This window comes from Crotalus tigris, unplaced genomic scaffold, assembly GCF_016545835.1.
Source record: "Crotalus tigris isolate CLP2741 ecotype Arizona unplaced genomic scaffold, ASM1654583v1 scf7180000017666.27876245, whole genome shotgun sequence".
In the NCBI taxonomy this organism is placed as follows: Eukaryota; Metazoa; Chordata; class Lepidosauria; order Squamata; family Viperidae; genus Crotalus; species Crotalus tigris.
In genome coordinates this window covers 5,077,028-5,090,269 of record NW_024096551.1, presented here as the reverse complement: position 1 = coordinate 5,090,269, position 13,242 = coordinate 5,077,028, and the positions used below count along the sequence as shown (strand labels likewise).

The following is a 13,242-nucleotide window of genomic DNA, read 5'->3' as shown; positions in this document are numbered from 1 at the left end:
CAATGAACCTAGCTGATGCCATCTTTGTTGTTCGTTCTCAATTGCCGCAAAAAGAGAAGGGGGAGGATCAGGTTGTTTTTAATTTTACTAAACACAGAACGATCCTGTGGGAACCAAGATCATTCTCACCGGACCCTGAAGTGAAGAGAAGTACTATCAAGAAGACCGCCAAATGCACTTATGGGATAATGTGATCAGTAGCATAATAGAAGGGAGGGAATTGTTACATTTAATTACTTTGAATCTCTGGGGGAAAGTTTAGAGTTGGTTTCACTTTTGATTGGGCAAATATTATGTATATAATAAATATGTTCTTTGAGGAATTCTCAAGCCTCAGAGTTCTACTTTATTCGGTTTCATTAGTCGGAACCTTGACATAAAGCTTTTCATATGTAAAAATTAATAGTTCTTATGGTAGAGTTTCAGAAGTCTTTTTCTGGCTGTACCCTCGATCCACAACAGTAAAGAACATAAGAGGCCAAACTGCTTTTATTGGTGGCTCTCAATCTCGGAATGCACTTCTCAAATAGGGTTTTTTTTAGAGTTTCTGAATAGTTATTTATATTTGGAACTGACATCTAATTTTAAAATTAGAGCAAAATAAATCTGAGAAATTGTTTTTTTTCCTTCACATAATTAAGACTATTTGAATATTACTATGTGAATACATACATTTCTGCAAAGTCTTGAACATTTGTTTTCTGTTCTTGCATAGCAAGCAATTTCTCCGAAAATTCATACTGTAAAACGAACATCAAATAAAGTTATATAAAATTTAGAATTTATTTTTGTTTTAAAAGCAATTCATATTCTTAAAAAGAAGAAGAGGTATTATTCTTTTTGATTATATTCTTGTACTATAATTCTCTAGTGGACATTTTTACAATGTAATATGCATATCCCCGATAGCTTTCTGAAGGTAATTCAAAAACTTCATTATGCAACCCATCTTATTAATGAAGCCATGTTACAATAAAATTATATATGTTTCTCCTCATTCTTTTGCTATGCTTCATATGTCAAAATAAATTTATTTAATAGATTCCATACAGAAGATTGTGAACTATCTCTGGAAAAATGTTTATATTTAGCAATCTAATCTTCAGTATCTAACAGTGAAACATATACATGTCAATTCCAAGTAAACACCATTTCTTTTAGATAACTTTCTCCCAAACTAATATGCTAAGATAGCAACTTTTACATTACACATACATACATAAATATGTAAAAAAGTGCAACATATTACTTGTAAAAGACAAACTTCCCCCAATGCAGTATTCATTACATATTCATTATTTTTCTGCAATGAAATCAATGTACTTTTATACCTTTTCATCTGTATCAAAAACTTTGGTAAGTTTATTCGGTTCTGACAGTTGTCCATCTTCAGGAGATGATTCTGATATTCCTCCTATAGAATTGATTCCATTTAGAGCCTCTAACTTAATTTCATTAATTGGGAAAAAGAATATTGTGTGTACTTCTGAACTATAGCAACATTAGAAATGGAATGCTTCACTGAAAAAAGGGATATTTTCTAATATTCCTAAAGTAGTAACTCTACATTTAAAATGACATTTCTATGGAAAGGAACTTGTGGTACCAGATAATGTGACATTAATCATTTGATCAATGGTGCCCATTTATACCATTCAAAACATGAAGTTATAATTATCATGAGAATATGCCACTATTGAACTCATTTGCTACTAAGTCCTAAATACTCCAATAGAGATTAATAATATGTCCAAATTCTTAAAATAAAGATTTATACATTTTAAAAATCCAGGCTAATGAATTTTTAAATTTCACATGTGCATATAAAGTATAGACATATTAAAGAAGGGGAAATGGTTGGCCAAACAATAACATTAACTGGAATGTAACTTAATGTTCTAGGAATTGCTATGATTTGATGTTTCAAAACAATTCAGGTATTAATCCAGATACTATAAATTTTCAAGAATTACAAATAAACTACAGAATTCTTAGTTCTCTAAAAAAACAAGGCATACAGTGATCTTATATTTTTAATTAAGCTATACAGAATCACTCATTAATTATATCTGGTTATGTCTTCTGATCATAAGACTTATGATCAATCTGGTTTACAGATTGAGAAACCTAACTCTACCACAGTATCTAGCAATAAATCCAATAGGAGGAGAATGCTGCTAATCTACAATGCAATACTTTATACAAATACAAAGCAAACCACAGACAAGGGGAGCATTATAGCATTATACATAAAATGTATGTTTGGCTTGCATATTAATTGGGCCATACATTTTTATACAAAAATAGAATTAACATTTCTCTAAAACAGTTTTCTTAACTTTGTCAAACTGTTGGAAACTTAGTTAAAAAAAAATCTCAGAACTCCTGATCAAAACATACAGGTTTTTGGGGGTTTTTTTTGCTCTTAATCTCTCTGAAACAACACAGAAGTGTTGTGGAACCCTAATTTCAGGTGGCAAATAGTCTATTTCCTACAATATATTTTTTGTTTATTATTCACTAAATTAAGGGACTGAAAAGGCAGTAAACATTGGATGCAATTTATTATGGATTGGTTTGTGACAACAACTTTGAGTCTGAACCTGTTTTAGAAATAAAACTCAAATCTAGAACATAGAAAAAGAACAATATAACTGAATATGATTAACTACCTCCCATATTGCTGAATATTATTAGTTCTCAGTTGACATTGACTTCAGGATAAGATATGAGATTCCTAACAGTTCTTATTTAAGGACTACTTGAGTAAAATGCATTTGACAACATAAACAACAGCTCTGGTAGGCAGTGTCTATCTCATTATTCCATTACCCTTGAATCTTTTCAGATCTTATATGCTTTATACTTAATATAAATATTAAATATTTATATTAAGTATAAAGCATATACTTTATACTTAAAGCATATGCTTTATACTTAAAAGCATGAGTACTAAATTTTAGGTATCTGAAGAACTCATAATTCCAAAGTCAGATCTATTCTAGATTTACTTTCAGAAAATTCCAAAGAAACACATTCCAGAAAAAAATCCCAAAGTTCTAAAGAACACTAAAATGTTCTATTTCCAGTAGTGAATTTTATACAAAACTACAAAATTTCACAATTTTTTGCGATTTCTGGGATGATAACTAAAATTAAAGCAGAATTTAAGACAAAACTAAACAGAGGACCATAAAATGTATATTGTTGACCAGACCATGTGCAATATCAGTTTAGAATACAGTGAAAAACCGAATTAACAAATTGGATGTACAGTTAGTCCTCAACTTATGACAACTGGGACTGGAATTTTGGTCTTAATTTGTTGCAGACATAAACAATCACACAACTGAACCCGATTTTACAACTATTTTTACCATGGTCAAATAGCAAATCATCAGTCATTAAGTGAATCACAAGGTTGTTAAGCAAATCCAGCTTCCCCAAAGGATTTTTTGGGCGGAAAGCGGAAGAAAGGTTGCAAATCATTATTACATGACTGCAAGTTACTGCAATCAGATGTAAATGCAAGCCAATTGCCAATTGCCCAAATTATGATCACACATCTGTGGGAGAGGTATGACCTTCATAATTGCAAGTACAGGATATGGCTGGTATCTGAAAAAAGATCATTTGGAAACAGGCAATCCTTAGTGGAAAGATTTTTTTCAAAAGTTTGATAAACTGATAATAGCTGTAGAAAATATTCAGGTATTTGTAGCTCCGGATAAATTAGATCCCGAAAAGGAATGTGATTTGAAAACAGCAGATCCGTTGGAAAGAAATATGGATTGTACAGACTTAGAACTGAATTGATCCCCTGAAGATTAAACCCATATTCTTTTATAACAGAAGCAACCTGATCGAGTAGAGAAGTGATAAACTGATTTTTCTAGAAGGGCTGAAGGACATTAGGGAATGAATTTATTACTCTTAATAGGAAAACAATTTAATCTGGACTTTTTTTGTGAAGATAGACTGACTTTGGACATTCAATTTATTATGTTTAACCAGACAACAATTGATAAGAGATGGTATTAAGAAACAAATGTGGATATTTGATCCAGGATGAATTACTGTTAAGTCTTGGAATGATTTGGGATAGATAAAATGCTGCGGTACAATTTCTACGATTACAATAAGAGTGTGTTAATAGATGGTTTAGAAACTTTAATCTTGTCTTTTTTATTATTGTTGTTGTTCTTCTTGTTAACTATTTTGTCATTAATATATTATATAAATGACAGGTTAATAATTTGCAAATAGATTTAGTAGTTTAAAAATTTTGGGGACTTTTTTGCAAGGGATGGGAAATTAATATTGTAGTATTAATCAGTATTCAACTGGAGGGATAATATATTTACATTAGTTAGTATTTTATTTTTTTAATGTCTTGTTTTGTGTTTTGTGTTCATTTGTTTTTAAAAAAAATTTGGAGTTTTGTTTTTTAACTTTTTTTGAATAAAATAAAAATAGAAGCAAAAAAGAGAGCAAGTAATAAATAAATTTTTTTCTGAGGTTGTCATAACTTTGAATAATCATTAAACAGTCACAAGTCAAGGACTATTATAATGACCATATTTCTGTTTGGATATCCCCTATAAAATAACGGGTAATCTATTATTTCTAAAATCTGTCTGGACCAATGCTAGATATGTGCATTATACATATATATTGTACATCACATGCATCAATTTATTACACAATTATGCAAATTAACTATACTGTCAAAAATTATGTAAACTTTTTTCTCCATTTCTACATTTTAAACTTTTTACCTTGAAGCACCAAATCATCAGTATTTTCATCCAATTTCAGTGTTTCATAATCTTGAATGAAGCTGTCTCTTTAAATGAAAGATTTTATAAAATTTAAGAGAAATTGTATATATAAACCATTATCATCCCAATAAAACAGCACAGCATAACACACTCTATTTGACTCATAACTTATGCTTCCCCTTCATTATCCAGCAACTCTCCAGCTGGCTTGCACCCTTCCCCCTACCCACTGGAGAAATCAAGGGAATCCTACTTTCCTTTCCAAACGATAGTGAATATAACCGTTTTCTCTCCCTGCGCTGTTTGGAAAGGATTGGAGCACATCACATAGGAGGATTTGGCTGGCTGCAAAGAACCTTCTGGAGGACCAGATGTAGCCCACAAGCTACAGTTTGGACAGCCCTGCACTACATCAAATTGGCTATATGTAGTAGTTACACCATATAGCAATATCATCATTATAACAGATACATGCAACTTGGTTCAGGAATAACATGACAGATAAGATACAATTACTGAATAACAGAGAGATAAATTACTCTTATGTTTTCAACTAATTTGTTCAGAAAATACCAATTAAATAAAGAATTAAGATCTAAAAGGTGAAGTAACATTAAAAACAAATAAATGAGAGCAGCCTTTTAAGAATCTGAGGGAAATAATTTGGAGATGAAAGTGGATCTTGTGGGAAGGAGAATATTCTATAACAGGTCATACAAGTAACATCTTAGTGATGCATGCATGCCATATTTTATTATTTTAAAGACAAAAGTTAATGTTTCTAAGTTGGCTCTTTTGTTATGCTTATTTTTCATTAACTATTTTAGTATTTCAAGAAAAAATTGGACACGCACAATAGTTTTGGAGAATTGTTCCAAAGACAAACATTGTGTTCCTCTCTAAAATTAGCTTTTTACCGCATAACCTTATCTCACAATGGTCAAACCTGAAATACGGAAACCATATTGATAGTTCATTGATTGTTTCCATCTAAAATGGATGTTATTGCACTACTTGACATACCATTTAAGTATGCAGGTTTATCTATTAGTTTAAGTGGAAAAAGTAATGCAAAATAATTTATATTTAAACTTTAACATTTGAGAACATAATCTATCTTCTACTCCTATCTGTAATGTATAATAAAGTGAATCTGAACCCAAATAAGTTTGAACTTAAACAGCTAGATTCTTTACTATAGGCAGGTGCTATTGCATATTTAAAACAAAACAATCATATAAAATCCTAATATTACAAAACATTTTTGCTTACAATACCATTGACATGCTTCAAATTTCACTGTGAACAATTTTAATATAGGAGTGAGTACTCTTGATTATTCCCCAACTCCCAAATTCTCAATTATCACAACACTGTACTAGATCACTTCATATTCTATAGTTCTAAGATTTTGTCTTCTTAAAGATCTTTGAACTTTACGTTAAGAAAAGCCATAAATATATATATCCATTACACCAAAATTTAAAGCAACAAGCCTACCTAACACATTTCAAATGCTTGCTTTTTGGAAGTTGAGATGATTTCAATTTCCATTCTAGATTTTTTTCTGAAAAAACACTGGTATAAATGTTTTTAGTATTATGAATCTTTGCATAGTCATCTTCTTCTTCATTATCTCCAAACAGATCAGGATCATCTTGAATAACATCAATTATAAGAATATCATCTTCATAAGCCTTAAGAATATCTGCACAAATGTCATCTTTGTCCTGTGCCAACTTATTGTTGACGTTAACTTTAATAGTTTCTGAGGCCAAAGCAGAATTTAGCATTTGCTCCTCTATATTTCCAGTTCTCAAAGAGAAAGGAATAGCATTCAAAGTTGGTGATTCTAGTTTATTCTCATGTGATGTACTCCCCAAAGTATTACAAATTCTTCTCTTTTTAGAAAAGTTTTCAGAAATATCACTGTTAAATTGAGTTATGTATTTTTCCAATGCAGACATATAATTCTCCTGTTCAGATTGAAATTGTGAACTAGAATTTTTGTCAGATGAAGTCTGTTTAATTCTAGCTTCTTTTAAAGAAAGAGCATTCTCTAAAACTTTTGAAGAATTGCAAGTATATTTTTCAGATGATGTTTCAGTTTCTAGTTTTTTAAAATTACCTTTATCCTTAAGTAAAGGAATTTTGAAGTTTGACAAATTTCCTGATGTCACATTTTTCAACACTGGTTCTTGTTTGATAAGTGATGCTTTTCGATTATCTGTCCTCTTTTTCCTAATGCCTGCAAACGAGTCATTATGAATATTTATATTTTTTTCTTTGGCTTCTTTCCCTAATGAATTCAAAATCACTTTTGATTTTATAATTTCAGTATCAAGTGTACTTTGTTTAGATCTTTCCATACCATTAGAAGAAAATCTATTCTCAGTAATAGGTGAAAGTGTCTTTTCTATATGCAATATCGCGTCTGAAAGTGGACTTTCAACACATTCCATTGTATTTATAGATATTTTACTATCTACCAATGGTTTATGGACTTCCAATTTGCTGCATTTTGTTACTGAATCAGTACCTTCTAAATATCCTCTTTGTGAATCTAATGTATAATTTTTACGAACCCACAAGGATGTTCTTGCGCATGATTCACGAGGCCATATATTTTTACCACTAATTGGGATTGCTCTTTGACAGCTATACAGTTGTGATTTCCGATCAGTTTTATTTATTTTTATATTACATGTCCTTTTTCTTTTCATATAAGGAGCAGCATTACTATTACAGATCATACTTTTTTTACTATCCGTTGTCTCCGCTATGGATTTCTTTTTATCCATTTTACTGAAGTCAACAAATGCCTCTATTTCTTTTAATTTATTCTTGTCAGTTTCAAGAACTACTGAATTGTCAAAAATACTGTAACCATATGTAATGAAGTGCTCTTGGTCTGCTGTTTTATTGTTAGACATAGTGGCAACTTGATTTTGAGAAGGCAGCTCCAGACTTAAATCAGGTATGTAATCAAGTAAAGATAAGATACTTGTTTCACTATAATCTAGTTTTTCTGAAATTACTGCAGAATCTATGGCAATAGTATTATCTTCTATTGGTATTCCATGTTCAGTGGAAATATCCTCATTTATGAGAACTTTCACGACTGCCGATTCTTCTAGGTCTTCTAGCATTTTTAGTTTTTTGCTTGGCTTTTTAAAATCCATGGACAATTTATTTTCCTTGATTCGCTTTCCATTTTGACTTTTAGTATGTTGGAACATTTCTCTTGAAACTAAAATGTCTTTTTGTGTGATTACATTAGAGATACTACCAAGTTCATTTTGTCCCATACCCTTAGAAGATAGGGATTTTCCTTGATCAAATGCACTATGCAGAGATCCACAATTAATTTTATGGCTTTGAGATTCAATATCTGTAGGTTGTAACAACGTCTTAATGTAATAACAATCAAATGATTTTACTACTAGACTCTTTTTGCAGGGCGGAATATTATACATAGGAAGCCATTCAAATCTTTCATTCTGATACTTCACCAATGCGCTTTTTTCAATTTTCTTTTCAAGTATTCTTATGTCAAAATTTTCTGGACATGTAATATTAGTGATAGAAAAAATAGCATTACAATATTTGTTAGTCTGCTTCCAAAAGCAAAGTCTAACAGAATTGTTGTTCTTGATCTCAATTGCCTCAGTTATTAGTAGACATGCAGACTGTTCTAATGTTGTCTCTATATTGCAGTCCTTTAAAGTATTCAGAATTGTATGTGGCAGCCTTCCATATTGTCTACTTAAAATGTCAAGGGTATCCTCTCCTGATTAAAAAAACAAATAATCATTAATATATTTAATGCATTCTCAAATACTATATTGATATAAAAATATACATTTATAAATACATATTATATAAAACACCATTAGAATTTATTCTAGGACCCATTTTAATTAGTACAGGTAGTTCTTGACTTATAACTGTAATTGAGTCTGGAATTATAATTGTAAATCAAGACATTACATGTCTAGATTTGAAGAAATGACTAATTAAGTGAATGCAACAGTTTTTAAAAGTATCTACTTTTCCCATGGGTATTTTTTGCTGGAAAATAACAAAAAAATAATACTGCAATTAACTGTAAAGATGACCTGGTTGCCAAGCATCCAAAGTACGATCAAATGACCACGAGGAGAATAACCTGTGGCTGCTGTAACTACAAAAATGAGTCATAAATATCTCTAGGGAAGTCTGTCATAATAGGAAGCAACAGATAGTTAAGTCAAAGATTATCTGTATAGTAATATGGTTATTATTACATATATTTATTTAATAAAATAATTTAAAGGCTAAAATAAATAATTATGCAAGCATGTATAAAATGGCAGGGCATTTTGACAATGAAATGCTATACAAGGGAATTTTAATTCTAATGTAGCATTAGTTTAGTGTAAAATAGAAAAAAGTGATACATTTAAGAGAATTAATAAAAGCTATTGAAATTTCATTCTATATTCCTTTCAATGGTAATCTTTTCACTCAAATCAGGTTTATTAAAGTGGAACTGATGATAGCTCCTAAAATCCCTCTCCAAATATTTAAAAATCTGAAAACAATGCATATTAAGCCATTTTACCACTTTAGCTTTCAGAAGTGTTTATACTTTCCAGCCAAAATATAAAACAAGCAGCTTTATACAACCTGCAAGTACAGGCGTGCCCAGATGTGATTTTTCATTCTGTATAAAGGATTAGTGTCCAGCTAGACAAAAGCCCTTACTTGATTTTGAAAAAAATAAACATGGTCACACCTAATTACTGTAGTAGTTGGATGAGAGATCATCATGAAATACTAAAACTGTTGGATAAATTGAGAAATGTTTTGAAATATCCATCCCAAACAAAAAATCACTCCCAAATTTTAAGAAACAGCATTAAATTATCAGGAATCAGCTCAACCTGAAGGAGACTCAGTTTTAAATGCTTGATTTCAAGCATGGAGCTTTGGCCAACATCTTTTGGAGAAAGTTTAAAATTGTAAAATGTTTGAACTACAATTGCAAAGACACCTAGATTAATTTTTTTTACTAATTATACTATCCCAATTTTAAAAAGTCATTTTAAAGTTTTAAATTTAGATTCAAGCAGGCAGTAATAGATGGGAAAAACAGAAATTCAACTCTAAAATCATAAAACAAATATTCAGATGAAAAGGGACTAAGCATCCTTACTAAATGTTTTGATTTCTTTTTTAAGATCAGTTGAAGACACAATTTCATTCTTTTCATATATCTCTTCCTTAATAGTTCCCTCTGTTTTGGTAACCAACAGTTCCTCTTTAGGTACACAATCCATTTGTTCTTTAGTTATTTTCTTCTCTGAAATCCACTGGCTATATTTCAGGATCTCTATAACACTTCTTTCTGACTCCCAACTTTGCTTTTTACCATCACTTGTATACATTTTTGATTTTGAAAATATTTGTGTTACCATCCTAGTTGTTTCTTCTTCTATATTACTTCTGCATTTATTTTCCTCAAAGTCTGCTATAGAATGCAATAAATCTTGCCTATTTTCATCTGAAGCTTTTATACGTTCCTGCAATTTTGAGACAGTCAGTTCTTTTTGTTTTACAAAATTTACCCTGATATTTTTCATTAGACTCTCTATTCCTTCTATAGAGTTATTTGAAAAATGTGACACAGCAGCTGACATCACACTAATTGGGTACTTTACATATACCTGTGATTTGGGGAAATTCCTTTCTCTGTATTTTAATACACTTATGTTCTGTATGATACATTCTAACTTACGTATACTTCTCTTTACTTTCTGACTTTTGTCCTGCTTTTGTACTGGTTTAATGCTCTCCCTAAAATTCCATGTTTTCTGCTGAAGTCTCAACTGTGAGACTGTGCAATTATGAGTGTTCTGCGGGTTCCCTGGTCCTTTTTCAGGCCCTAAATCTATCATTGCTGAAGTACCATGCTTCTCAGTTAGATTTCTCTTTACTCTTTGACTTTTGTTCTGCTTTTGTTCTGGCCAAACTGGTTTAATCCTCTTCCTAAAATTCCATGTTTTATGCTGAACTCTTGATTCTGAGGCTAAGTGACTATGGTTTTTCTGCAAATTTCTTGATTCTTTTTCAGAGCTTAAATCAATTATTACTGAAGTCCCATCCTTTTCAGTTATAGTTTTCATCTGCTTATGTAATTCTCTCATTATCAAGGGATGCTGGCATTTCTTTAAATCCTTTGTGTTTTTTATGAAACTCTGGATTTTTTGTTCATGTTCTAGTAAAGGATTAGTATATCTTTTTTCTATGATATCTCCTTGAAATCCCACTTCCGATGAAGAACTCCTACACCTTTTCTTATCCTCTGACTGCAGTGTATTTTGCAAAGCAACATCATGCTCCCTTTTCCTCACACTTGATACTTTCTTCTTTGAAACTCTTCCTTTTATCAAAGCCTCATCTTTCAATTTAATGTCTAGAATGTAGTTATAGCTGACCGGCATAGTGTCTGTATCATGGCAACTTTTCTTCTCCCTTTCCTCAAAGACAAAATTCTGATTCTGCTGATCCTTATCTTTTATGACTGCTTCAGAAGTAGGAATGTATTGCTTACTTAAGTTATGAGATTTTACTGGAATCAGCAAAGAGAAGGATTGATCAGTGGCCCCACTCTCATTTTTTTCAGAATTATCTATAACAGATGATGTCGGTCCAGTTTGGGTTTCCATTCCAACTTCTAGTAACAAACAAAATTAAATGCACTGCTGATTAATTTTCTAATATTTCTGAATTAGTTTTAGGCAATAGAATAGGCAAAATGTGCTGGTAAAACTGTAGAAACAAATGAGCTTTTCAGAAAGCCAACTGTGAGCTTCCTAGAAACTCACATTCAATGTCTCACCAGAACTATAGACATAAATTCTTCCTTGGTCAACATAATTACAATACAAAAATTCCTACTGGTTTTGTTTCCAAACAAGCTGAACCCTAATTGTTTGAGTTCGTTTTTGTAAAAGAATTATTTAAAGACAGTATTATGAAAGTCATTCAAGTAAAGACACTATACATTAATCTAAAGTTTCTTCTTTGGGATGCTATAACTGAAAGGGGGGGGGATTAGGAGAAAGAGAGATAAAGATTGTCTTCAAACAACACAGCCTGCTTCTATCCTCTTAATTTTTGAAACTGAAGGCTTTAATGCAACTGTGAGGACGTCTGTCCAGATGCTGAAAAGTAGCCGAGTTTGCGTAGACTCTTCTCCAGAAGAAAGCGGAGACACCACTTCTCTACCGTCTACGCAGATTCTTCACTTTGCAACTTTTGCGCACCGCGCCGGCAATAAATCCGAAGGAACATTATTCGAATTACTGTAAAGCGAACAATGCAAAAAGCTGTATTGGGAAGATTCCCAATCACAGAGAACATAAATTTCCTTCCACCCCAAACTCAATTACCGCATTTAAAAGCAGGCCAGGTTGCCTTAAATAAACTTCCCTCTCGCTCCAGGCCCACCCAAATCTGCTGCCGCTGCCGCCCGCCGCCTCCACGCCTGCCTTCGTGCGTTTGCTCTTGGAAAAAGGCGGACCCCACTTGTCGCGACGAGTAAATAAGCGGCGAGATGCGGCTTGGGGGTTGCACGCAGGCGCTTCAGGAGGGAAAGAGTAAGGGGACCAGAAAATTAATGGGTTTTCCCTCATTCAAAAATTTGGGCGCCTGTGGAAGAGTTAGAATGCCCGTCTGGGGGGGGGAGTGTTGGAGGGCTGGGGGAATCCGTTGAATGTTATTACCTTGATTTGCCTACTGTTGCATTCAAGAGAGTGAATTCGCCTCCTTTTCCCGCTATGTTAACAAAGGGTATTTTGGCTGCGTGACAGAGTCATGAACAGAAGGAGAGATTTGCGCTTAAAATGGCGCCCGAGGATTTCGGGCCGTTCAGCTTCTTTCCTCGTGTCCGCGCTGGCCTGGTCCTGGCGTACAGCAGAACCTATGAAGAGAAAAGGAGGGGGCGGGGCCGGTTCTGGCAATAAGCCCTTTCCTTCCTTTTCCTGCCCGTTTCTTTTTAAAGGACTGGGACATCCCTGGTCTCTTGGAAGCGGAGTTGGTTTAGTGGGGCGAGAAGAGGTATGCGTGTCTTTAGTAGAATTGTTAGAGGGGTTTCATTAGTAAACCGATTTCGCGCTCACATAAACCCAATTCTACACAATGAATCCATTTTAAATTAAATTATTTTATTTAATATTTACAATATAAAGTAATATATAAAAACATTAGATTTAAAAACAAATAACTTAGAAATCCAGGCAGGAATCTAAAAACCCAGATTTAGTTTCAAAAACCCAACTTTGGTAATCTTGGTTTTTATTCCTCGCTTGCGAGTAAGACCTCAGCTTTACCAGCATATGTAGTACAATACTCCATGCTGGTCTGGAGTACCAACAATTTCCAAAGTAATGGCCCACTGCAATGATCAAGGGAGCTG

General features: G+C 32.5%; 1 protein-coding gene across 10 annotated transcripts in view; it reads right to left on the bottom strand.

The window, feature by feature from the left end:
• TOPAZ1 (testis and ovary specific PAZ domain containing 1) overlaps positions 1-12,873 on the bottom strand; it is a 72,042-nt gene extending 59,169 nt beyond the window's left edge. For 3 of the 10 annotated variants that reach the window (XR_005555894.1, XM_039336300.1, XM_039336302.1), the window contains exons 1-6: positions 12,551-12,747; positions 9,979-12,130; positions 6,282-8,571; positions 4,779-4,846; positions 1,332-1,414; positions 673-740 (exon numbers count right to left, since the gene is read on the bottom strand). Coding sequence is in view for 9 of the 10 variants with exons in the window: in XM_039336300.1 (XP_039192234.1) it covers positions 673-740; positions 1,332-1,414; positions 4,779-4,846; positions 6,282-8,571; positions 9,979-11,491 (4,022 nt within the window). In the remaining variant the exon portion in view is untranslated. The other 7 variants (XM_039336298.1, XM_039336304.1, XM_039336299.1 and 4 more) reach the window with 7 other exon arrangements.
• Positions 12,874-13,242: the final 369 nt, after the last annotated feature.